General features: G+C 43.6%; 1 protein-coding gene across 6 annotated transcripts in view; it reads right to left on the reverse strand.

The window, feature by feature from the left end:
* RAD51B (RAD51 paralog B) overlaps positions 1-26573 on the reverse strand; it is a 635945-nt gene that overhangs the window by 219949 nt on the left and 389423 nt on the right. For all 6 annotated transcript variants that reach the window (XR_003515555.2, XM_027568936.2, XM_027568935.2 and 3 more), the window contains exon 8: positions 2779-2875. Coding sequence is in view for 5 of the 6 variants with exons in the window: in XM_027568936.2 (XP_027424737.1) it covers positions 2779-2875 (97 nt within the window). In the remaining variant the exon portion in view is untranslated. The remainder of the gene's footprint in view (positions 1-2778; positions 2876-26573) is intronic.

Genomic DNA, 26573 nt, shown 5'->3' on the forward strand with positions numbered 1-26573 from the left:
GCTCCTGATTTTCAGACCCACATCATGATCTCACAATGGGAGAGCTAGAAAAGACTTCAGCAATCTTATATTTCCAATCTTGAGGTCCAAAATCATCAAAAGACCTGCCCAAGGTCCCAGGGCTAATAACACAATAGCAAAGTTGATACAATGGATCCTGGAAACAACAAAGTAATTTATACATATTAACCATAGTGGCATTAACAACCGTTGCAATGTATTTGAATGGGTATAAATGCATTAAGAAAATTGTCCATTTTAGTTCACTGGTAAGGAACTTCATTACAGACTTCAGGAAAAATATTTCTATAGCCTCTTTACCTGCTCAGCTATGCAAAGGAAAGATCTAGAAAAACCAACTGTTTGCAGTCTCCCTAGGATTTCATAATTTTAAAAAGTTGTCTAAGGATGAGCTGGTAAGTCTCCCCTTGTCATGAATACAACTTTACCATTTTGTGGAAGCAGTTATACTGGAGTCCCAAAAACAATTTCCTCTGTATCTGTTCTGCTCCTCTTCTTTGCTTAAGATAAAGCAAAGTGCTATTACTTATTGGTTTTTTTAATAAGGAAACAAGATATTTTTTTTCTCCTCAAAGCTGAATAAATGTGTGTGTGTGTAATAATTACAACAATTTTTAATGAGATGCTTTATGTGAATCTCATGGTTACTGTTTACAAAGTATTTACTATGGTATCCATTTAGCATTTATTTACTGCCTACTATGTGCCTAGAACTTTGCTAGTCACTCAGGATACGAAAAGAATACAAGATAGCCTGTGCCCTTAAAAAAATCTGCCAATCTAGTCAGGAAACCATGAAAAGTTAAATTAAGTTTCCTGGACCTTTTCTTTATAAAGCAGAGCGGGTAGAAGGGCCACAGAGGAGGAGGGAGCGAGACTAGTGCAGACTGGAACAAACAAGGAGGTTTTGTGGGAAGAGGTGGTCTTTAAATAAACCTTGACTGAGTCGGAGGATTTGGGAAGAAAGGAAGCGGTGGAGGTAAAAAAGGGCAATGCTCTTCTAGATAGGACGGGCTGTCTCTGCAGCAGCGTGGGGCAGGCGTGGGGGGTGGCAGGCGTGCTCGGTGTGGGGGCTTCCCGCAAGGCCCTGGCAAGAACCAAGGGGAATGGGAAGGACAGGGCAGACAGTGAGGAGTGAGGAAGCACTGTCTCTAGTCGTGTTTTGGAAACTGATCCACACAAATAGAAGAGAAAAGCACACACACACACACACACACACACACACACACACAATCCTGATTTTTAGCATGTGCTGATTCCCATGGTGTAAATACTTCCACCCTGGCTGATTTCAGGCAGACAAACCACAAATTCCTGAATATTTTAAAAGCAGCTTATTGATCTTGGCCCATTCTCAGAAAATGGGCTGATACAGTTCCCAGACTTCAGAGTAGGATAGTAGCACAGTACAAGGAAGCCAGATTCAGAGAGTTTCATTTGGTAGTGACAGAATGGAAATGGTAGAGAGGCTGGAGTTGGGAAGACCATTTTGGAATTTATAAAAATAATCCAACTGTGAGTTTAATAAGTCAGCTGATTACAACACAAATCACAAAGAAGAGGCACCTGGCTGGCTCAGTCGGTAGAGCATGCCACTCTTGATCTCAGAGTCATGAGTTCAAGCCCCACAGTGGGCGTGGAGCCCACATTTAAAAAAAAAATGTGTAATGTCCATAGACATTTTTTTTAATTACAAAGAAGAGGGGGCAGAGGAAGAATATATTTGGAAAGAAGAACCAAGAGGACTGGATGAGAGGAGTGCAGGGAGGGAGGAATAGTAAATGACTTGGGTTTTCAGTCCAGGTGATGAGGGGGAGGGATGACATACCACTGAATGTGGAAATAGGGGACACAGAGCATTTTACAATTTTTATAAATAAGTAGTTTTTCACACTGAAAAACACCACCAAGAGGGAGGGCTGTGATCCTTCCAATTTTTGAGTCCGTAAACTGTGGCCAATCCACGTTAGACCACCTGGCAGTCAGGAGCCTTTTGAGTCCTACAAATCCCATCTGCTCCCTCATGAACGCTTCTCAGAAAATGGAAGAGCAGCGGGGTCTGTCACAGCTATGCCATTTATCCAGCCCACAACTAGCAGAACTCAGAAATGTCATATAAGAACTTTGAATAAAGCTAGAAACCACCCACTGGCTCAGTGGCGTAATTCCCCTAGCTACGTAAACCATAGCTAGCCTGACCTTTGCTAGCATAGGAGGGTGGAGAAAATTTTGCAGATTTACCAACATGGAGAGTTTCTCTTAACCCTTTTGTAAAGCTGGCTGGGAATGCCACATCTCCAGCCCACGACACTGGTGCACACTTTTAGCCAGTCCCAAAGCACCCAGCACAACAAACAAAAGGCTGAATTGCTATGGGACCACCAGTAAAGCCAACCTGTGAGCATCAGTCTCAAAAATCAAGTCACTTTGCAATTGGCCTTATACTAAGGACCCAAAATCAATCTATGGAGGTGTGACAGACTTCAAGGTGGAGGTGATTGGATGTTCGTGAAGGTGACTCACTTGGATGAAAAAGGAAGCTGGCCTATAGCGACAGGGCAAGAGCCTCTCCAAATACAAGGGATCAGATGCTGGGGAAGTTGGCTAAGCCTAAATCGCCAGGATCTGGCTGGGTTCACTGGCCAGGGCCTCTCAGCCCAGCCGCCCAGCGCAACAGGGGGCAGAGAGGCAGAGAGGAGAGGCGGTGGGGCTATATGTCAGTGTCAAGTTTCGGCCCCTCTCGGACAGATCCCTTACCTTCAGACAGGGACAAATCATCAGCTGGAGACACCAGGTCTGCCTGAGAAGCTAGGGCTCTGCTTAGATGCGTTGTAATTTGATTCGTCAAGATAACCTGTGAACAGACAGGGAGAAGGTGGGGGAAGGGAGAAGAAAGAGACCAAATTAATTATTAGAGCTCTCAAAAGAACAGACTGTGGTTCAGGGGAGGACTGATAAGCGCCGGTAGGAAAACCCCAGTTCTGACTTTCATCAGTTTTATCTGCAGGCCAGAATATCTGGTGAAACCTACAGGTCATTCAAAACACAGAAAAGGGGAAACAGGCTTCTTTTAGAGCTTAAACCACCAATCAGTTCCTTCTAAATGCTGAGTAAATTGGGACTGAGGGGTATTGTCATATTAGCTAAATAACAGAAGGCTAACCAGAGAATTAAGATGCATATGAACACATTTGATCAAACTTCAATTTTTAGGATTATATCCACAACCCAAGATATTGCTAGTGCTGAATAAAAGCAGTAATCTAAAACTGGGATGCCTGTGGCTTCTTCCATATTAACTCAAAGTCAGAGTTATACTTCCAAATTTGTGAAACTGTAATAAGATTCATCTGTAAAGGAACAACACTGTTCTCTTAGATTCATTGAACGCCAACAAAAACATTCCAGTCTCACTATGCATTTAAAACACAAATTAATATAATGCTACCTATACAAAATACGGTTCATAACACTTAAAATTCATATGATCCACTGCCACACCGTGACATTCACTTCAGTCAAGAAACTATTCTTTTCCTTAAAAATCTTCGTTTATGAAATTTACTATATTGTTTAGAAACCTGAAGGAAGAATAAAATACAGATTCTCTCCTGGAACATTACATTGACTAACACCACAATCGTTTCCCAAGGTTTGGGTGTTCCCATTATGCGGAAAAACTGTGAGCAAATCTTGGTCACTCAGAGGAAATGTCCCTTCTGAAAATGGTACTAGGCACTTAGTATCTGGAATAAGCATCTAGTTGGACTGTCTTGGTCTGTCCCGAGGGTCAGCTATGGTTTTGTTGCCACCCGAATTTGAACAGAAGTGGAAACTCTGTTCTTCATTGTCCGGCTTTTCAGCCACACCTCTGTCACTGTCTCTTGAATGAACCAGGGACACATTATAAATCCTCTACCAATGGCAGCTTAATTGAGGGCTGAGAGTGGAGCACAATGGCAAGGTCAGGCAAAGAAATGAAGTACTCTATTAGCAAAGCCAACCTTTGCAAGGTCTGTGTGTGTGAGCTAGGCATATGAGTCTCCAGCTACTCTGAAGTGATGGTCAGATCCTGCAGCCCTCTGCTGAGTATCTGCTCATCTTCTCCTCATTCTTCTGCATTGCTACTTTTCATCTGGACTGGTAAGAATCGCATGCCATGCATCTGCAATTACAACGGCTTTACGTAGTCGAATAATAGCCTGCTCTCTCAAGAACAAATGCTCATTTGTAGGAGTATGGATAAAAATTATGTTCATTTCTCTCTTTATAATTTAGGGCATGGGCTTTGCAGTTTAATTAAACTGAGTTCAAATTCTAACCCTGACACTGCGCACCCTGGGAAAGTTACTTAAACTTTTAAGTTAAGTAGCTTCATTTGTTCATAGGTAAAATAGGTACCCATCTTACAGAAGTGTTACGAGAATTAAGTGAGATAATCAGTGGGAGGTATCTAACGTAATGTCTGGCACACAGTAGACAGTCAATAAACATAAGCCATTGTTATTGGTGTTATTTTCTTCAGAACGATGCTACATAGGTTAAGTATATATATAATATATAACAATACCATGTGCTTCAGACAACTGAATCTAATAGAAAACTAAACCACAATTTCCTACATTAGGATATACTTCAGGATCTGATCATTTCTACCAATCTTAGTCCTTCTTAAGTTTTATCCAATGGCTAGGAATTTGTGCAAAAACCTCAATAAGAAAAAGATAGCAATCATTTACAGGCAGGTCAATAAGGTACTGGTATTACTCCGAAAATACTATGTGCTTTATTTACCAATGAACAAAATAATATATCTGTCTGTCCCAGTTTTTAAAAATGTGAAGCTTCTGAGAGATCAAAATAGGAAAGCTCTACTTTTTTAGAGAATTCTTCTAAACGATGGCTTGGTAAAAATGAAAGAACTCTAATGATATGGTAATGATAATACAAAAAAAAAATGTATTGAATACCCACCATGCAAGGCCTGTCACCATATACACAGGGAGAAATAAAGAGGTGAAGGCTCTGTATTTCTTCTCTAGAAACTTGTAAGTTAAGAGATGAACCATTTACTAAAATATTCAGAGCACTTTTTCCCCTCACTTTTACTATTATTTCACTGGTCCTTCATGGAAACTTGTCTTGAGATGATGGTTTTATTATACAGAACTAATAGAGTTATGTCCTGCAGAACCTCAAACCAAACTCCAGATGTCCCTCAGAAGGTACTCAGCACCATCTCCACTTCCAACGGGAGACAAGGTGGAGAAGACATTTCACTCTCCAGGGGCAGGAGTGGTTTTGCTAATAATCCTCTCCTTTTGTATTTTGCACCCAAAAGCCAAATCTCTGAAGGACACATAGCAACCAAACTCAGGGCTTTGCTAATCACACCACCTTACTAAATTGTTGTGGTTTTCTAAACCCGTGTTCAGCAAAATGATAGAATGGAAACATTTTCAAATAGCATCGCTGACAAATAACCACGGCTTGGGCAGAAGCTCATAAATGTATTGTCCTCTGGAGACCCGAAAACTACACCCTTAAAGTAACCTATAGAATACTATTACACATTATAAACAAAGTCTTAACACTGCCTGGTTTTGGAAAGTTGTTCTGATTGACACTTCAGAAGGGCGTCCTTGCCATTTTGCTCCAATGGAAAGACTGGGGCTTCTGACGCTTGGTGCCACATTTGTGGGAGAGCAGTTTGCACAGTAGTTAGGGTAAGTGTTTGGGAGTCAGACAGACTGGAGTTAAGGTCCTGGGCTCCACCACTTACTAGCTGTATGACATTGGGGAAGTCTCATACCTCTCTGGTATGATAATACTGAACTCACAGGGTTTCATGAAACTGGATAATGCATATAAGATCCTTAGCATTAGTGCCTGACCAGTGGTTAATGCTAAAATGTTACCACTCATCATTGTCTTTAGTTATCCTTTGCGGACTGGTACCTTCCTTTTTAGATAGAAAACATACCTGATTCCCTTTTGTATAACATATAGCCCACTGCTGACAAAGAACAATTGTTGATACGTTCCAAAAACAATGACAATTTAAATGAAAGGACATCAACTATTTTTGCCATTTCTCTGAAAGTATGGCTCATGGAAAACACACCCTCCACCCCACCACCCCCATCAACTACAAATCCAAAGGCCAGAATGGGACTCTTGGACTAAGGGGAAGATAGGTTGGTTTTTTGTTTGTTTGTTTGTTTTAGTGGTCATGATTACATCTGAAGCCAGGAGGAGACGGAGTCTAGCTTAAAGTTTATTCTTCAGGAAAGAGAATACCATCCATCTACTGGGAAGATGAGGCTTTGTAAGTCAGACAAAGTAACAATTATCTCCACTCAACTCTGTATATCAAGAGACCACTTACTCCCAGGGCTTCTCCGTACTGCCCTCTGGGTTACAGGATGCTTCGGGTACACTTGACTTGCAAATGGTAAGTCAAGTCTTCTCATACCACATAGACCTTAAGTCTCATTTTTAGTGCTCCTCTCCCATGGCAACACTGGGGTGAGACTTCTCCCTCCAAAGACCATGTCCCTGGGTTCCAGTTTTCTCTTGCATTATCTGGCTTTCTCTAAGTGCATCCTACTCAACCCTTCTGTGTACAGCATCTATGCTCACTTTAAGGGCACCATAAAGCTCTTTAAAAAAGAAGAAACTTGGGGCACCTGGGTGGCTCAGTCGGTTAAGTGGCTGCCTTCGGCTCAGGTCATAATCCCAGGGTCCTGGGATCGAGCCCCGCATCGGGCTCCCTGCTCGGCGGGGAGCCTGCTTCTCTCTCTCCCTCTGCCTGCCTCTCTGCATACTTGTTCTCTCTCTCTCTATCTCTCTGCCAAATAAATAAATAAAATCTAAAAAAGAAGAAGAAGAAGAAGAAGAAGAAGAAACTTCAGGGTACATATTCATAAACAACCCAGTAAGTCCTGCTTTCACAAAGAACAGGACTTAGAGAAAAAAAGGTGGAAAGACAGGAACCAGTTAAAGACCAGGTGAACAAAAAGGCAGATGGATGGGAAGGAATGTCATTTTGGTCAGAAGACAGGGTCTTGTGGATGAAAAAGCCAACTAACACACAAACAGAAATATGACTCATTTCCATTAAGTATCAAAAAAAATAGCTTAAGAGCAAATAAATGCAAACAAGAAGGTAGGAGCAAAATAAACTGATCAGAACCATCAGCCCCAAGGGTCAGGGGGTTGGGGAGCTAGAGTCCACTGGGCAATTGAGCCTGCTTTTCCATGAGTCTCTGTGTCCAGTGCAGACCATTTGCCTTCAGTTGACCCAACTATGCTGTACCCATGCCCCCACATCCTACTCACACTTCCTGGTCCAGAATACATTCCACCTTAGGGGCCACTGTATGTCTAGTCGGATCCACCCTACAGTGAAGTATTAGAAGTATTTCTGCTGGGGCCAACAGGAGTAGCCACTTAGTATATTCCAGCTCATGGTGAGTACTGGAAAATGGGAGACAGAAGAGAAAATGGGACAGCCCTGAAGAAATCAGGGTGGAGAACTGTCAGATCTAAAGGCACAGCCTTTGGCAGAAGAAGCTCCTTTTACTTGACTCTTGGAAGGTGACAGAGAAGGACTTTATGGTAAGCCAGGGATACAAGAGGTTGGAATGGAATATCTGGCCCTCTTTGGTCAGCAGAAGAAATATTCATGGTCAGCAAAACAATAACTCAATATTTACAAGTCAGATTTTTTTAAGGACCTAAATATATGGCACATGCCCTCATTCAACTTTCTGTGGGGGCAAGTGACAGGTAAAATTTGTAAGCCCCACTTTCCACCAGGTGAACCAGAGTCACCTGCCTGAGGTCAGCAGCTCAGATAAGAAGAGACGTGCTGGCTTCCCCGCCCACTCTTCCTCCCAAGGCAGCAGTGGGCAGAGGAGAGGAGAGAGCAGCTCTTAGCCCAGACCCTAGGACGGATGACTTCTCCAGGCCTGCATGTCCTGGTCTAGAGAATTTGATCTATAGATTTCTTTGTTCATTATTTTTAATGTCCAGAAATTAGAAGATTATCAGAGTGCTACATTGTAACAAGCCTGATCTTGTGACAAGAGTCCTTTTGGACTCTGATGCTACGAAATAACCATAGTCAAGTAGGTAAGTAGCTGCAGCTTCTACAAAAGAGCCAGGCCATTTGAGGCAATCTGAGTCAAACTCTCCCTATCATTTTGGTGGTTTTTAGTGCCCCAGATGCATGTGGCATGTCATTTCCGAGGCCCACAGGAGGCCTGGAATCTAAAGCTCTTCATGGAACTCATGCCTATGTGCAAGAGTTTAAGGGGGAGGCTGGGCTATAGGAATCGTGAGGCGCCTGCGGGGGGCACTTCTATGCCCATAAAAACACCCACTTCCTCCTCCCGCCTCCTCCCTGTCAGAAACCTGCTACAAGCTAACACAGAGAGTCAGACAAGTTTCAAAGTCACTTTAATTGGGCCTGTAGCGCTAGGTGCAGCAATGGTCCTAATACTCCTGGTTACTCAAGTAAACAGGCAGTGCACCAGATAACCTGGCCAGCCAGAGAAAGGGCATCATCCAAGCGACGGAGAGAGAGGCTGGGGGCTGAATGCTCACAAACTGCCTGCCCGCCACCAAATCTAGCACTCTCAAAATGACAGGGCTCTGCTTTTCATAGGTTCTGAAGTCATAGTTCATTTTTTCTTCTTTTTGTATTAAAAATGGTCTATCTGCCCACGGTACACTTTTTTAAACTGTCATTTTTGGTATCTAAAATGATCCTAATTGCCAGATAGGACAGTGATCGAGCCTTTTTATCTAAACATAGGCCTTGGATAAGTCAGAAATTCTGGGTTTTAATCCTGGCTCTGTTAAGGGTTGCTGAATGTCCTGCTTTTAAGAAGACAGAGGCCGGAATTTTCCTGTGAGAAATTGTTAAGGTTCACTGAGTCCTTTCATCACCAAGGCTTGAGAGAAAGGCCCTGGAGTGGTTTTCACCATACTCTCCTCTTGATTCCCAACCATGACGGTGTCTGCCCCAACCCATTCTGCTGTACAGGAGCTGGGAATGGGCCCCCCTTGCACACCGCCCCCCCCTCCCCCCCCCCCCCCCCCCCCCCCCCCCCGCAAGAAAGTGGGGGAGGGCATGAGGGATGGAGCAGCTCTGGGTGCAGTGCAGGAACAGAGGGAGTTCCTCCAAGAGAGGCCTGGAGGCCCACACTCATAGACACATGACTCTCCCCCGCCTCTCCCCATCCCAAACCCTCCTGTCACTTCTAGCTTTGAAAAGAGATATCCAGTATTTGTTGTGAGGAAAAGTCAAACCAAATATTCTGGAGTTTGAGCGTCACAGTTCTGGTTTTACTATTCACTGGCTTAATTTTGCCAAGGTCTGGAAAATTATAAATCATTCCATTATGAAAAAAAATAATCATTTTTCTTTAGCTTCAGCCCAGAGAATATCAACTGTCAGTTTTTTTTAAATCAAGAACTGATAAGGTTTTAGTATTCCAGCCTGCTTGAAGGTCTGTATGACAATTGTTTTCTGGGAAAATCTGAAAGGCTGTGGGGGATTTTCCTTTCAAAATATTTGTGGTAAAAGGACCAAACTTCAATTTGGCCTGAAGAAAACACTGTTGTGGGAGTCAGGCATCCTGCCTCGTATTTCTGGCTCTGTCACTAGCCTGCTGTGCAATTCTGGAAAATGCTCCTAACTTCTCTGAACCTAAAAAGTGTTGAGTCAAAAAAAAAAAAAAGTGTTGAGTCCATAAAAGACATAAAGAAAATGAATATATTCTGGCTGCAAATGTAGCAGGCTGCTATGAAAAATGTTATACATTTCAGTTCGTATCGGGATGAATATTACACTTAAAATTCCACCTTATCATTGATTCTCATCATCTCCACCCTCAAGAAATCCATTTTACACAGAACCAAATGGCAGTGGCTGAGGAAGAGAGAAAGAAAAAAAAAATGAAAGACACAATTGCAAATAATTTGGTATTTACGGTGAGAATACTTTCAAATCTTGATAAAAATTCATCTATCTTTACGAACCTGGAGGAAAAAAATCTCTTTTGTAGGTTTCACTGTGGAAATTCACAGGCAATGCTCAAGAAACACTGCCTCGGAGGAGAGTCCCTAAAGTAGGAGAGTCCCTAACGAAGATACTGGCTCAATACGAGGCCACGGAGGTTGGGGGAGAGAAATGAATCTCCACAGCTTTGCACAAACACACACTCAATCACACAGAGACTGGTAAAACTACTGCTTCTGTCTCGTGTTAGCCATTGTCTAGACCTCTGAGTTCAGAGGAAACGAACAGAAATAAAACCCTGCCTGCCATTTGGTCAAAATAAAGACACAAGAAAATGGCAGCACGGCAGGGTGGCTTTCTCTTTGGCCTCCTTCTCCAGGGGTGCACATGCAAGGGGATGCGGTGGGGAGCCTGTGGTGGCAGCTACTGCGTAGGCGTGAAAGCTCGGTCCCACTGTCAGCCCGCTGTTCCACTGCTCCAATGGGGCTGAGGTTAACACACTCTGGTTCCGGGTCTCAAATGGGGTGACAGTTGTAGCGAGGCCACAAGCAGCAGCCTGGAGTGCTGTTTCCACCTGCAGCCCAACCTGGGTGACATCCTGTCAGCGATCTTTGGCTTGTTGCAGGAAATAACACGCACCACTGGTGACCTGCGACAGTGCGTTCACAGCAGCTTCAAATGGTGCATTCCCCAGCCGTGTGCAATTTTGCCCTTAGCATGGGATCAAACAGGTCTCTGGCCAGCTGGGGCTTGGAAGCAAACAAGGCCAATTGCTGGATGACTCTGAGGTTCCCAGATGTGGAAGAAACCTTCCTACCAGCCTTCACTGCACTGTACGTTTCTTGCAGTCGACTCGCTTTTGGTTTGTTTGGTTGTCCTCGCCCACTCCCTTACTGCCCACTGAGCCCCAAAGAAAGGCAGGGGAGGTGAATTTCCAACAGCCCCTTGAGTTTCTGCTGACCTTTTTAGGTGTTTTTGTTACTTGATGGTGCTTTCTATTCACGTGTACGCCTGGGTTCTGGGGATTCCCCTCCTTTTGATTTGCAAGGAGGGTTAGAAAGACACAGCTTTGTGATCAGTCCATCACAGGCAGCTACTATTGACTGATTTCCCCTCCTTAGACTCATCTGAGACCAAGAAAATAGTTCTGTTGAGTCACTTGCTCCCCAGGGGTCTGAAAATATGGCTCTTGGGGGAGTCCAGCCTGATAAACACCGACTTTGCTATTCTCCAGCCTCAGCCACACTTATAGTGGCTTAGAGTGGGGAGGAGCTGAAGCCCAGAGGGGCCTCTGATCTCGCCCCGCCTCTGAAAAACCTCCAGTGGAGGACAAGCCAACACTAATCTGACTTCTGTATCTCTATGCCACTCAAGCAAATTGCATTCCAAGGGCTCTCTGAACTCAGAAACTGGGTGCATGCATCCAATTCTATCTCCACAGTCAATCTGTAGCATAAAATGAGAGCAAAGATCCACAACCTGTTCAAAAGGAGGTCAAAACATCTGCCTAGGAACAAATTTCCAAAACAGCAGCCTCGTGGGAGAAGCCTTTGAACAAAAACTATTTATTTGATATCCTCAAAGAAGGGATATTGTGTAAAGTGTTGCTGTTTGTTTTTTAAAGAAGGGTGGGGGGAATTGGGAGCAGAAGCTATCTGTCTATATCCATACTTAAATAAATGACATCAACATCCACAAACAACGATAACCTACAATTAAACAGAGTCAACATAAGAGAGACAGAAGAAGAATAGGCCCAGAACAAATACATTAAAATTGCTAAATATTTACATGGAAGTGAGGATGGGCCTCCTTCCATGGCACTGCCCTTGGAGTGGAGATCTTTGTTCGTGGTCACTAACAAGCCAATCCCCATCATGTGCTACAGGCCCATAAAATGATGTCCTCGCCAAGGGCAGATCACATTCAAGGCACGAGCCCCAATGCCAGATGATAAATAGGTTTTTAGTCTCCAGTATCTACTCTCGTGCCTTGGGAATGGCCACCTGGAGCACTGTCCCACGAGGAAGTGTGAGGTTGTGTCAGGCCTCTGGGTTGCTAGAGGGGATGGTGAGGGACATGAGCTGCTAAGTGTAACTGCACGAGAGTGCTATCCTGTCATTTTTCCACCCTCATTTTCATTTGCCTATCTTGTTCACCTCTCGTCTAACGTCATTAACAAGAATAATGACAGCACTTTATGTGTGCATGGCACACTTAATACTTTTCAGAGGATGCTCACAGAGTGGTCTTAGCTCATCCTCACTGCCTCATGAGGGAAACAGCTCTTGTGTATTAGGAAGGTGGGCTCTGGAGTCAGACCTCCTGGGCTTCCGTCTCAGCTCCACCACCACCCAGCTGTAGAATTTCAGGTAGATGACTTAATCTTTCTGTGCCTCACTTTTCTTCAACTGCATAATGAGAGAACGACTGTACCTGTTGTGAGGATAAATGAGTTGGCACCGAAAGCACTTAAGACAGTGGCTAATACCCAGCAGGTGCCTAACCAACTATCAGCTTTTTACCTACTATTCTACCCACTTCCATTTTTTTTCCAGTGGGAACACTGAAGCTTGTGACACTCTTATTCTTCTCTGTGTTTCTCATGGTTCGCTCACTTTGGCTCTCATCCCCACGTTAAGTGCCCCATGCCAAGGCTGAAATGTCCTCCTTTATTCTGCTTCCAGCTTCCCTCTTTCAGGACCAGTTCAAATCGCACCTCTTCCATGAAGTCTTCCCTCACCATGCCCGCTGCAGCTGACTCGTCTCCCAGTTCCTAATGCTCCCCCTTGACAGTCGGTCCCAAGTAATTTAGTACCAGGATTTTTTTCTCAGTGTCATGTAGGTGATTCTTCCCTCTCTACCTACAGGGTCAATGTTCTGAGACTTCATGGGTCTCTGCCTCCCTGTACCCACTCTAAAGGAGGGAGAAGGGAGGAGACTGTCTACTTCCTGTGGATCCAAGCCTGTACCAAGTGCTTTACATACATTAGTTCATTTTATCCTCAAACCTCAGGGAGGCAAATGTTATTATCCTAGTTTTGAAGATGAGGAAACTGAGGCTCAGAGGAGTTGAGCCATTTTTGGGGACGGAATAGCTAGTGCGTGGCAGAGCCAGATTCAAACCAGGTCAGTCTGCACCTCCAGCGTGTGCTGGCTCTACCACATAAAAACTCCGTGACACAAACCCTCACAGCCTCATGGATATTTGTGGATTAATTTCCTCAGAACCTGGCATTTGCTGAGATCGGACGGACCAAGTGCCATGTGATTTAATGCAAAATCACATGGAAAGGAAAACTGTTTAAGAATAAGACAAACTTTCAGTAGCAAGAAGAAACCAGTGGACTGTTAGAATGCTGTCTGGTGGAGCTGGAAACACTGAGTCTTCAGTGCAGGGAGGAACCATGCTCCAGCAGGTATGGCAAAAGAAAAGACACAGACTCCTGGATTCTATTTCTGTCTTGGCCGCTAAACTCTCTGCTAATATTTTCACTTCTGCTAACATGTGATGACAAGAGTTTCAGAAGAAAGGTTGCCGCAGGAGAGCGGAATGAGGACAGGCAGTTAGCTGATTAAACGTGGTAGAGCCACAAACGGCCCTGGGATCCGGGGGAGGAGTTCGCAGCTGGGACCGCAAGCCCACGTGGGCCTTTATCTTTGCAGCTCTTCTTCAACTCGCAGAGGACAGCCCTGGATACACTGCCCTCCTTAAATATAAACGATAGGAGTTTCTATGTGTTTAAATACCCTAAAAGGACTGTCTTCAGTTCACTTAGGATCCACGTGAGCCATTCAAAAAGCTTGTTCTTGTTTTCCGACTTGAAATGATCTTTGCATTCATTTTCTGACTGGTTACACCATACGATGGTGGTGCTAAATAAGAAAAAAAAAATCAGTCGATTCTTCATATGTTTGGTAATTGATTCCTGAAGTGTATTGCTGCTGGTGCTTCTGGTGGAGGCCCTGGTCTATCTATGGTGAAGACACAGCCGGGATGGAGCGGGTAGGGGCAGGGGTTTGTTCTTGGTCCTTGACATCATCCAGCCGAGAGGCCGGGCCTGGGGGGACTGGTAACCCAGGCAGGTTTGTGGTCATGCTGGCAATCATTTAAGGGGCATGATGAGCCCTTTGAAAACAAGAAACATGGGACCTGTGGATGGTGTCTTTCCATTTCCACATATCTGAAGTCCCACTGAATTCAGAATCCTGGAGCTGTGGGCAAGTCTTGTGGAAGGTTTCCTGCTCAGATCGAGGCCTGGAAAGGGATCACTGCTGAAAATGAATAGCTAGCTGCTTGCGAATGGGAGGACAAGGAAGCTCTTCTCCGTCTGGTTATTTACAAGGCAGCATTTGGGCTCACGGACTCCTCCTGCCCTCCCCAGGACTGCACTGAAACGACTAAGTCTGCCTGTTACTCCAGTGAATCCAGTCAAATAAATAAGTCAATTCTCTTTAAGTTTGTGGTCTCAACTCCTTGTTGGTTTATTGCAAAATTAAAGGGCACACAGAGTAGAACCATCAATCAGTAACCAGCAGAGGAATAAGCTCTTTGTGGAATGTACTGAGAAGCAGGAAAGAAGAAGGAAAAAAATGAAAAGAAACCTCATGAAATGGTCATTTGTTAGGAGAACAGAGGGGGGAAAATCCACATTTCACATGCAGCATCATTTAGGAAAAGTCTTATTAAAGGTTTCCTATCTCGCCAGGAGAACAAGCACAGGAACGCAAACAAAAATCCCTCAAAATGATCTGCCATTTATTAGTGCTGGTTTCTTGTGGCCTTTGCTGTGTTCCGTAGACACAGCCAGAGATCATGGGGCCAAGAGGCTGGAACAGTGACTCAGCAGGCTCAGGACCAGAGCAAGGAGATGAGATACCACTACTGTTTATTACAAGGCAAACATAACTGGCTCTCTCCATTCTTCATCCCAACCTGACGATCCCTTAGCACCCTGTTATTAAAGCACCTCCTTAGTACCGTGCCTTATTTGGAATGTATAATAAAGGTGATTTGATGAGGGTTAAAACTGAAGAGCAATATATAGTCTAGAGGAAAAAAACTAACACTCATTGAGTACCCACTGGGTGCCAAACAGTACGTTCAATGCCTTATTTACGTAACTTGCCTCATTGCAATCCTATGCGGTAGGTGACATTGTTCTGCTCTCAGGATAAATGTTATTTGGTAACTTGCATAGCTCGCAGCAAGTAGCCACATCTATGTGACTCCAAAATCACTTCTTTCAGCCAGACTCACCATGTTTAATCATGGCACCAGGAAAACTACTGTGGATTTTAAATCCTGCTAGAAGAAATGAAATAGGTAGAATTGGAAATAGCAGAATGGAAACTCACCAGTCCTATGTCTACCTTGCACATTTTCTACTTCAAATAACGTCCTTGTCTGGACAACTGATATTCTTCAGCATTTCACAAGAGAGGAAAGCAAGGTACCAGGGGGTGGAGGGAATTGCTCACGCTAGTAAACAGAAGAGCTATTAGACCATGACATGGCTCTGATTCTCACCCATGGCAAGATGTGCCTTTTGAAATAACTTGGTAATAGGGAAGAATTCTTTATGTTGCTTTAGAAAAAATGAAGGGGCTATATACACAAGGCATAAACAAATACAGAATCTCATTCTGAACCTCCTTATCGTCTAGTGATAAGGTAGGTATTACATCTCTCTCCACATCAGAGAGGAAAAGTGAGTAGCCTAAAGTTCACAGCATATAAATGGACTCAAACCTGGGTCTACTGATTCCAGATCCCATGCTCTTTATACTCCTTGATCCTGAAGGGGAGTGCACCTCCCAGAGAGAGGCAGATTGATGGTAAAGGAATAACTTTCATGAGAAAGCTGGGTCTCAATGTCTTTCTGAAACAAGGAGGAACTGCTTGTGAAGTTGTGATGCCCAATGCAATGGGATCTTGGTTTTATTTCCTCTCTCTACAGAGGTGACTCTCTATAGTGTCAGAACCTTTATGCTCTCTTTGAAGGTGGTCCTGTGTTACTCATGTAGGCTCATTTAAGTGCTGATTATGATTTCTTAGAAGTGGCCCCATTCATTAATTCAGCAAAGGAGTTCCTAAGAGAGGACAGTGGAAGCAAGAAGTGAAAGAAAGCTGCATCTGGGACTAGGTAGGTTTGGGGCAAGATTGCAAGGAGTTAAAGAGTAAAGTGTATATTTATGGTTTCCCTTCCCAACTCCACCATCTTCTTTCTGCTGTAAACCCCATGGGCTTTGAACACTCAACCTTCCCAACACAGTAGAGTGGAACCCCTCTCAGACGTCCCTTCCCCAGCCAGCACCACCTAGAAGGGCTTTGAAAGCCCAAGATTCCATCCCTGTACCATTCACTACTACTCATAAGTCCACACAGTCTTTTCTCCCCTTCTCTCTTTCTAATGAGCTAAATCTTAAATTGTCTTAAGTGACTTTTGCTACAGATCTTTATGCTACTAGGGAGGGCGCCCAGTGACATACTTGCTCTAAAGCAGTGACTCTGAAGTGATTGAGGTGGGTATTGAATCTAGTCTTCCGACTCCAAATTCCATGTTAATTCCTCTACACATTCTTTTCCTCCCTCTTCTGAGATAGAAAATCTGGCTCTACATCTGACTGACAGAGTCCCCTATAGATATTTAAAGCATAGCTGAAATATAAGCTGAATATCTGACAAAATAAAATCACTCAAGTCATTTTATTATTACAATTCAAAATGTTGATAAAATATTTATTAAATACTAACGGGGGTCAAAACAAAGCAAATATAAGACTGCTATTTTTCTGTTAAAAGGGAGAAGTAGTATGAGTATTACTATACAAACTATAATGAAAGGGAGCAAATAATCCTTGTCATAAGGAGGGTGAAGAGAGAGTCTAGAAGATTGGAAAAGATGGCTTCTCACTGGGGGACTCAGGGAAAGTGTCATTTGATCTGGGCCTTGAAAGAAGGGTGCAATTTTGTCATTGAGAGTTATGTGGAAAGTTTTTACAAATGACAGAAGAGGCCCCAATATTATAAGAATTTGAACTACAGAGTATTTAAAATTTTTTTTTTAAAGATGTTATTTATTTGACAGCGAGAGAGGGAACATAAGCAGGGGGAGTGGGAGAAGGAGAAGCAGACTCCCTGCTGAGCAGGGAGCCTGATGCGGGGCTCAATCCCAGGACCCTGGGATCATGACCTGAGCCAAAGGCAGATGCTTAACTGACTGAGCCACCCAGGCGCCCCTGAACTACAGAGTATTTTAGAGGAGGACCCTAAATTCTGGAATACTGGCAGGCACTAAAAAGGTAACCAATCTGTATGAGTAATACACCAGGCATTTATACCAGGAATTCATTTTACTCCAAAGAGGTCTTTGAAAAGCATGGAAAAAGGCCCCCTAGCCAAGAGACACTAGAGGAACCAACCTTGCAGGAAGGAGACACAAGGTACCTTCAGAGTTTCGTCCTGCCACTGAAGTTGACTCTTACAGGGCAGGTTCTTAACAGTAAAATAACAATACTAATAATATGCCAATTGAGAAAATCACAAGTGTTGCGTGCATGTGTGTGTGTATTTCAAATTGTATGTAGAAGCTAAATTCTGCTAAAACACATCAAGGGTACCAGTCCTCATTATAGAGGAAAGGAAAAGCCCTAATCATATGCAATAGGGTTTAGAAAAATCTTTATGCAAGACTTCTTAGTAACTAGAGGAGTAAAAACTAAAACACAACAGCAACCAAAAAGTCCTCAAACGACTGTGTGTCCTGTGTCCGTTCTGGTAGCTTCCCTCCAATCCCCTCAACAAGCAGAAGAGATTCCAACAGACTGCAGAGCTTCCCTGCCCTAGAGAAAGGAGGCGATAGAAACTGAAGCAGAGTCTTCTTAAAAATCTATTTTTTTTCCTCCCAGTTACTTTTCAACACGACTGACAAGAAAGCTTTCCACTTTTCTGTTTATGTTTTCCAAGCCAACAGCGAAGCTCAACTAGAGGTTCAAATAAAAACATTAATCAATACAACATAGGAGCATATTACTTCCAGGTGAATTCAGTCAGCTATCTGGCAGGACCCGGAGTTGCACTGGAGTCATACTAGGTAACCAGCCCTTACTGGTCCAGAACTGAATGACACAACAAGAGGATCAGGATATGTGCCCCATAAAATGGTGCATCTAGGTAATGATCATCACTGGATTAGGGGAAAAGTTGATAGGGAACCTGGCAATGGAATGATCAGCTGCCATCATCTGAACCCTCTGATCAATTTAATCACCGTTAAAGGTGGCACAACAAGACATTATTGTTTTATGGCATGATAAAATAGGAAGTAAATAGCACCAACTATAGAATATTTTTACTTAAAAAAATCTAAGTCCTGGGGCGCCTGGGTGGCTCAGTCCATTAAGCGATGGCCTTCGGCTCAGATCATGATCCCAGTGTCCTGGGATCGAGCCTCACATCGGGCTCCCTGCTCCTCGGGGAGCCTGCTTCTCCCTTTCCCTCTGCCTGCCGCTCCCCTGCTTGTGCTCTCTCTCTCTCTCTCTCTGTCAAATAAATAAAATCTTAAAAAAAAAAAACCTAAGTCCTAATCTAATAGGATATAGAAGAACAAGTTAAACGACACTGTGAGGAAACCATCCACCAAATCTAAAATGTCAGGCATTCTACATCCAATTTCTCCAACAAATCAATGTCAAATAAAAGAGGGGTGGGGCGTGTGGTTTTACAGAATAAAAGAAAGGGAATAAACAACCAAACACAATTCGTGGACCTTATTTAGGTCCTTATTCAAATTAACCAACTATAAAAGGACATCTTCGAGACAAACAGGAGAATTTGAATATAGGCCGGGGTATTGGATGATATCAATGACTTGTTACTTCTGCTAGGTGTGGTGAAGGTATGGCAGTTATGGTTTCAAATGCCCTTATGAATTTAAAGATGGAGAACAGGTGGAGAAATATGTTCCAAAGAGAAATTTAAAAATACAAGTAAGGAAGAAAAGGAGGGAGAGAGGGAGGGAGGAACGAAGGAAAGAGAGAGAGAGAAAGAAGGAAGGAAGGAAGGAAGGAAGAGAGAGAAAAGAAGGAAGGAGGAAGAAAGGAAGGAAATATAATCATAGTACATTTAGGAGCTCCCTGTGAGTACTTACAATGGCACAATAACATAAGTGCTAAATACAGTTTTAACTAAGTGTTAAGATGAGACCACACTGGAAAGAAGCAAAGAGCAAAACTGACAGAGAGAATGGTGACTCAGTGGTCATCTTTCATAGAATCATCTTCAATGGAAACATCAAGAAATAGCAATTCAGGCATATCATTTAGAAATAGGGAGACAAACTAGCAGAATCAACAACTCAATTGTTTGAAAGTGGCTCCTTCCAGAGACTAAGAATCAAAGGGAAGAAGCGGCCTTCGGGCCGGGAAATGTTGTTTTTTTGGTTTAAGTATTATATGATTGTTAGATTTATAAAACAATACCCATGTTTTACTTTGATGAAAAATAAAATTTAAATTAAAGCAAATGCACCAGAAGTGTGTGAGGAGGAAGTTAGTCAGCCAAAAAATGAATAGAAAGGGTAGTCAGAGAGGAAATGAGGGCAGTACAGAGTCAAAGCCCAGCTAGGGCTGCTAGGGGTCCTGCGTGGCTCAGGTGAGAGCCTGGATCAGCCAGCGGCAGATCTGGGCTGTGGCGACAGCTGCAGCAGGCTACTGGCCACCCACCAGAAACATCTCAATCATGTGGCTCCCTTATTGTCAACTCCACACTGAAACAAGTCACCTTCCAACAACTTGATTTCGCATTTAACTTGCTTTGAAGGGGAAATGCGCTAGTTGGACCAGGGTGCCTGTCCAGTGCACAGAACAGCTCTTTTTCATGGTAAAATTAACAATCTGGCATTCTGCTTTTATAGCTCAGTCTGGCCTGAGAACTTTGGGACAACAGGGCCAGGTCCACCTGAGTGTGATGAGCTCTGGGTCAGAATTTGGGCTGAGGCCAGGTCATCGGGTAAAATCCTTCTTGTGACACCTTCCTGACTGGGCTAGCAGCTTCCTCTCCGAGGGCTGCCCTGACCGCAGGGTCTCCCCCACATTGCCCTGAGCACCCTCATAACAACCCCGTCATGCCTATCATTTCCCTACATTATGCTGAATAACTGAGAGGCAATTACATTGCCTTCTCGGAAGGCACAGTGGACACCTGTGGCTCTTTTCTAAGCAAAGATATTCTTCACCACGTGCTTTCAGGACCCCACAGGACACAATGGGCAGAAGCTGAAGTTCCCGGGCTTTCAAAATACAGAAAGTGTTCATAAATTTAAAATATCACAGTACCAGATTATTTCAATTTTTTAGTAAACAACATAATAATAAATATTATTGAGTACTTTTAAAGTACTCTTTACATGTAATAGCTCATTCAATCCTCACAAAACCCTACGGTGTAGGACCATCCCATTTTTTATTTCTGTCCGTCCATCTGTCTGTCTATCTACCTACCTACCTATTTACAAAGGTGGAGAATAAGGTACAGTGAAGTTGTCTAATTTGGCCAGGGTTACACAGCAAGACAGAACATGGACTCATGGGCCGTACAGTGAGAGGGTCTGGTTGAGGTAAAGTGTCTTGCCAAGACTCACACAGCAAATGAGCAGAGCTGGTAAGAGGCATCTCTTCTTACAGAAGGCAGTGGAAGCCAATAGAACCCTTGAGATATCACCATCTCCCAAAACCAGTATCATTGCCTCTGAACAATCTAACCAACACCCAAGTTATACAAAGTCCTCCCAGTGATCACCTGGTAGGGCGGAGCCCTTGTGGCAACTCAGTCCTCCAAAATTCAAAAATAACCCCTGAAATCATAATGGAACTGTCTCATTAAAGAACAAAGAAAGGAGTATGGCACATAAAAGTTGTTCACCGTTCCATCTTCAATTTGAAACAAAAAGCTCACAGAGATAGCAGCTATTTGCTTTACTTTCCCTGGAGATGACAGAATTGGAGGAAAACAGTGACATTAATTTAGGAGGTTCCCAGAGTCCTAGTATTGTTCTTTTCTCAAACCTACCATTTATTGAACAGTTACTCTGTATGAGCAATGAGGCTAACTTCAAACACCATCACTGTTCTCAAAAGAGCTCAAGTTCATGGATCCCTTACTATGAGCTGGTCGGTCTGGTAAACTCTGCACGTAGATTACCTCTTTAATCCCGCCCTCTGTCCTATTCGTCAGGCCATAGTATTAGATCCATTTTACAGGTAAAGAAAGTGAGCTTACAGAGTTTATAAACACTGCAAAAGGTCATGGGAGAGCCAGAACTTGAAACTAAAGCCCAGATCCCAGATCTACTGGAATGCAAAGCCTTGCCTGTTAGCCACCATGCTATACTATCTCTTCTGATCTTTACAACACACCATCAAGGCCAGTGCTATAATCCCTATTTTACAAATGAGAAAACTGAGGCTCAGAGAGGTTAAATCACTTTCTAAAGACACACAGCTGCTAAATGGCAAAGCTGGGATTCAAATCCAGGATCATGTGACTCCAGAGCCCAAGCTCTTTATCTCTACACTATATTAGCTCTCCCTTCACTGGGCCATTGGCTCATTCACTCAAGGCATATTTACCAAGGGCTTAACTATGCACCAGGCACTGTTCTAGGCACTAAGGCAGACAATGTGCACAAAAGGGCAAGAAATCCTTGCCCTGTGGAGTCTGTATTCTACCAGTGGGAGGCAGACAATGAACACAAGAAGTGCTAAGCTACGTAGTGTGTCAAAAAGTGACTATTTCTAGGGGAAACAAATTTGAGTAAAGGAATTTGGTATAATGTGTGAGAACAGGTTGCAATTTTAAACAGAGAGGGCAAGAGGGGCCTCATGGAAAGGAGAAATATGAACACAGACTTGAAGCTGAAATATGAACACAGACCTAAGGCTGAGGCACGAATATGAAGCTGAAATACGAACACAGACTTGAAGATGAGGCACGTGGCTATCAGTCTACATCTCCTCCCAAGAGATCTTTAAAGAGAAAATCCTCCAACTCCCTCATATCCTAGCTCACGTGGAAATACCAAGGAAGCAGAAAAGTTAAAAAGCCAAGGGCCTTTGCTTGGCCCCTCAACTTGCCCAAACTGCATACTGCAAGGTGATAAGAAAATATGTACATGGCTCATCTACCCTCATAGATGGAAACGGTAAGGTTGGGTGGCTGTGCCCAGGCAAGGATGAGAAAAGTGTGACATATTTTACTTACCAAGAATTAGCTCCCAAGGTACATGGTCTTTCCCAGCAGTCCAGCTCTCGGTCTACAGATGTTAACATTATACAACTATTCCCATAAAACGGCTCTGTGTGACAGAGACTGGCTGAACCCCTGTAACCCAAACGTGCTATCACCAGAAAAACCAACAAGGCGAGCTATGTTACACTCTCCATGAGTACACAAGGCCCAGGCTATCCCCCTGTAAGAGCTCATTACACTGCAAGGGTCATCCAGGAGTTCAGCCTGTGACTGTGAGAAGTTACAGAGATAATCTCTCAAAATCCAAATAAAAATAGAATTCCTCTCTTAGGAAAATCCTGAGAACTCATCCTTCTATTCCAGACTTTCTGATAAGAAAGAGCTAAAGCTAGGTCCACTCAACTTTTGTACTTGGCCTCCTCTATAAATGGTCTCTGGGTGAACCATCTCCCTCTTCCTCTTCACAGGCACATTTCTCTGGCCATATCTGAAGATTCAGCAATCTATGTATCTTACAGGGCATCTCTCATATTGGGCTAGATCGCAGGGCATCTCACAAATAAAGGAACTAAAGAAGTAGTTCAGTAACGGAAATTAAGGTTGAAAGGTATTATCAGAGTTAATGTTAATAAAGTATTAAAGATTGTTTGGAATTTCTTTGTAGTTTTGATTTACTTATTGACCAATAGAAAGAGAGTGGTTTTATACTAGCTGTTTCCAATTGTGCAAGGCCAGAAGCTTCAGATCAAGTGAACGGGGACGGACGCCCAGGGCTCTGGCGCAAGGCCTGTCATCCAGCATTAGATCACCCTGCTTTTCCTGATGCAGGTTCTGCACAATAAACAAGAGAGAAACGGGGAGAGAGAGAGAGAAGGAAAAACTGAAAGAGGTAAATCATGAAAGATTCCATCCCTCACCGAGTCTACAAGTTATATGTTTATCGAGCAGCCACTGGGTGACAGGCACTGTTCTAAGTTCCAGAATAACAAAGAACAGGACTAGTAACACCTGGGTGCCCTAAGAAGTGAGTAATAACACTGGGTGCCCTAAGAAGTGAGTAATAACACTGGGTGCCCTAAGAAGTGAGTGTACACACTAGTCAGAGTCCAACAATATATAAGGAGGCCAGGAGATGGGCCGGTCCATTTCAGATATGGTGAGTGACATGAAGAAATAAAATATCGTGTGTGGGGCTACTGATAGTATGGTCCGGGAAGTCTTATCTGAGAGAGGACATCTGGGCTGAGATCTGAGCGACAGCTCTGGGGTGCCATGGAGTTCAGGGCACAGACTGAGGCAGAAGGGTTGAGCATTAAGTTTCTGAAGCAGAAACAAGCTTGGGGTGCTCTAAGGACCCAAAGGAGACCAGCCTGGCTGGAGGTTAGTGAGTGAGGAGAGGGGTCAGGGAGGTGGGCCAGGCTGAGTCAGGCAGCGACTGGGCGGCCCCGCACAAAGACTTCAGGTTTGGCTCTAAGCATGATGGGAGGCCTCTGGCAGGCTTCAAGTAGGAGACTGATGCGATCTGGTTTGTCTTAAAATCTGCTTATTCGGAGGAATTAAAACACCAACATTTAATCCCCCTTGTGAAGGTACAGATTTTGTGTTCTGTGAAACCCACTTAAAATATTCATGAGAGGTCAATCCCTCTTGGCAAAAAAAAGGAGATGAAGAAAGAGGGGGAGAATAAGACAGAGGGAGGAGGAGAGAGAGAGGGAGAGACAGAGAAAGAAACAGGAAGGAAGGAAGAGAGGGAAAAAGAAAGAGAGAGGAAGGAAGGGAGAGAAGGAGGGAATGTCCACTGAGGCTCTACTTCTTTGGATGCTAAGAGTTGGGAGCAGGGTAGACACTGAAACACAAGGCCCCAGAAACACAGCGCAGTAGAAGACGACCAACTAAGGGCCTAGACTGGAGCTGGGGAGTGTGTTCACAGCCCCATTTTTGGGGTGACCAGAGGGTGAGACCGGAAGGAAGAAGGTATCTGATCACAACACACCAGCTGAATCTTAACAGTGGTGCCGGCACTGAAGAAAAGTATTTCTTGCTGGAAACACTTTCAAATGGAATTCCAGTTCACCAGAGGCAGGATGTGGTCCCGCTGAGTCCGTCAGCAAGTACTTATTACATCTCTACCAAATGCAGTGTAGGAACAGAAAAAGATGACAAAGCGAATATTGTGTAAATTACAGATGCAGTGGGCTTTGAGGATTTGAGAGTCTCATAGGGAAGCTAGGAGAGGAGGGGGAAATTCTCCATAGTGGTAGTCAGAGCTATGTTCACATATGTGTAGATATTTAGAGGTAAATCTCAAACCCAGGTCTTTGGATTCCGGGTTCATCACTGTCTCAGGCGAACGGACTCACAAAGCCCAGGGTTCATGATTCGAATTGTAATGGGATGTGATCAGACATTCTGCCTGCTATTACCCCCAAGAAGACAAAGGTCATCCATAAACAGCCACTTGGCTGAATCCACTTCAGCAAATTCAATCTCTTCCAACCCACCATCAGTTTCACTTCCCTATGGGGAAGCTACAAAATGTACATGGGAGGAAGTGAGAATAACCAGCTGGTGGTCACTTGTCTCTTTTGAAAATGCACAATCTACACATGACATGTATGGGTACACAGAGACGGATGGCAGCTTGGGGTCTCTGTGTGTGTGTGTGTGCGTGTGTGTACACACACATGTGCATGTGCAAATATATGCATTCTAACAGCTCAACCAGGAAAAATAAGAACAACCTGAATATGTCAGATGTGTCTACAGAGTATCTGAGGAAAGATAAAATTGGCCTGGTTTATCTGACTAGCAGGGAATGCAATTCTCTTCTTGCTTCCCAGAGAGAAATGTTGGCTCCAACAGAGGATTTGTTTTATAGGTTAGTCCTTTGCCCACCACTTAAACCACTTTCAATAAACATGGCATTTAGTTCGCTTGTTTAAGACAACAGTGATTTATAACAGTCGCTGATATACCACATGGAAGCCTCTGGCATATTACGTGACATCTGAAAAGTTCGGTTTTTATCTGTATAAAATGGGAACTGCAGGACTGAAGTGGTTCGGAATCAGGGCGGTAGGAGCTTGAGCGTGGAATCACCTGTGTGGCATCTTACGATGAAGGGCTGTGAAAACAGTAGCCACTCTGAACATTTTTATATTATATTCATACCCAAATTGATACATAGGATTAATCTGATGTTAACTTGGAACTATCAGCTGGAGAGACATGGGGCTCACTTGTGGGCCCATGAGCCAACCATTTCAAACAGAATTTCCTTTACAACCGCAGGAGGACTCTCCAGGGGCTCTCCAGGCACCAAGGAAGCTCTGGTGCAAAACTGTGAAATGGCTCAGATCTACGAGTGCCTTCCTTTTGATTAACATTAATATTTGCTAAATGACCCATCAAATCCTAAACACCTAATTTCCATCTATTATTTCTTTGGATTTTTTTTTAAGATTTTATTATTTATTTGACAGAGAGAGGCACTGCGAGAGAAGGAACACAAGCCGGGGGAGTGGGAGAGGGAGAAGCAGGCTTCTCCCGAAGCAGGGGGCTCGATGCAGGACTCGATGTGGGACTCGATGCAGGGCTCGATCCCAGGACTCGATCCCAGGACTCTGGGATCAGGACCTGAGCAGAAGGCAGACGCTTAACGACTGAGCCACCCAGGTGCCACATCTCTTTGGATTTTTATGGCAACCTTCTGAGGTGTATAGAAAAGTCATTATTGTCCTCATTCATATGTTAAAACCGAGGCTCAGAGAAGTTACTGGAATTGCACTTTCTAAAAGAGGTAGGATTCTAATTCTAAAATTCGATGATGTCCAACTATCACTATTTCTGTTAATCAGTAAATCAAATTTAAACTTCAGCAAAACCACAGCAAATCAGAAAGCAAATCAGTGTTCGCCCGGGGCTGGGGGAAGGGAGGGACTGATTGCAAGGGAGCATTCAGGAAATTTTGGGGGTAATAGAAATATGGTTATTAAGTACACCTATTTGCCAAAACTCATCAAACTATATAATTCATGTAAATTAAAAATTTAAAAATGTGATGTTAATGTAACCTCCCAATTTTGCTTCACATAAACAAGAGAAATGATTGATTATCATGACTCCTTCTACTGCTTTGTCCAGAAGATTCATCATTTCATTTGAAATCTTCTTGTGGTAAATATGTCCTTTGTCGTCATCTCTTTGATATTAAATGCAATGACCTTAAACTTTTTTTCATATAATACCACATGTATTTGTCTTATCTTGGTT

This window comes from Zalophus californianus, chromosome 6 (genome assembly GCF_009762305.2).
Source record: "Zalophus californianus isolate mZalCal1 chromosome 6, mZalCal1.pri.v2, whole genome shotgun sequence".
NCBI lineage: Eukaryota > Metazoa > Chordata > Mammalia > Carnivora > Otariidae > Zalophus > Zalophus californianus.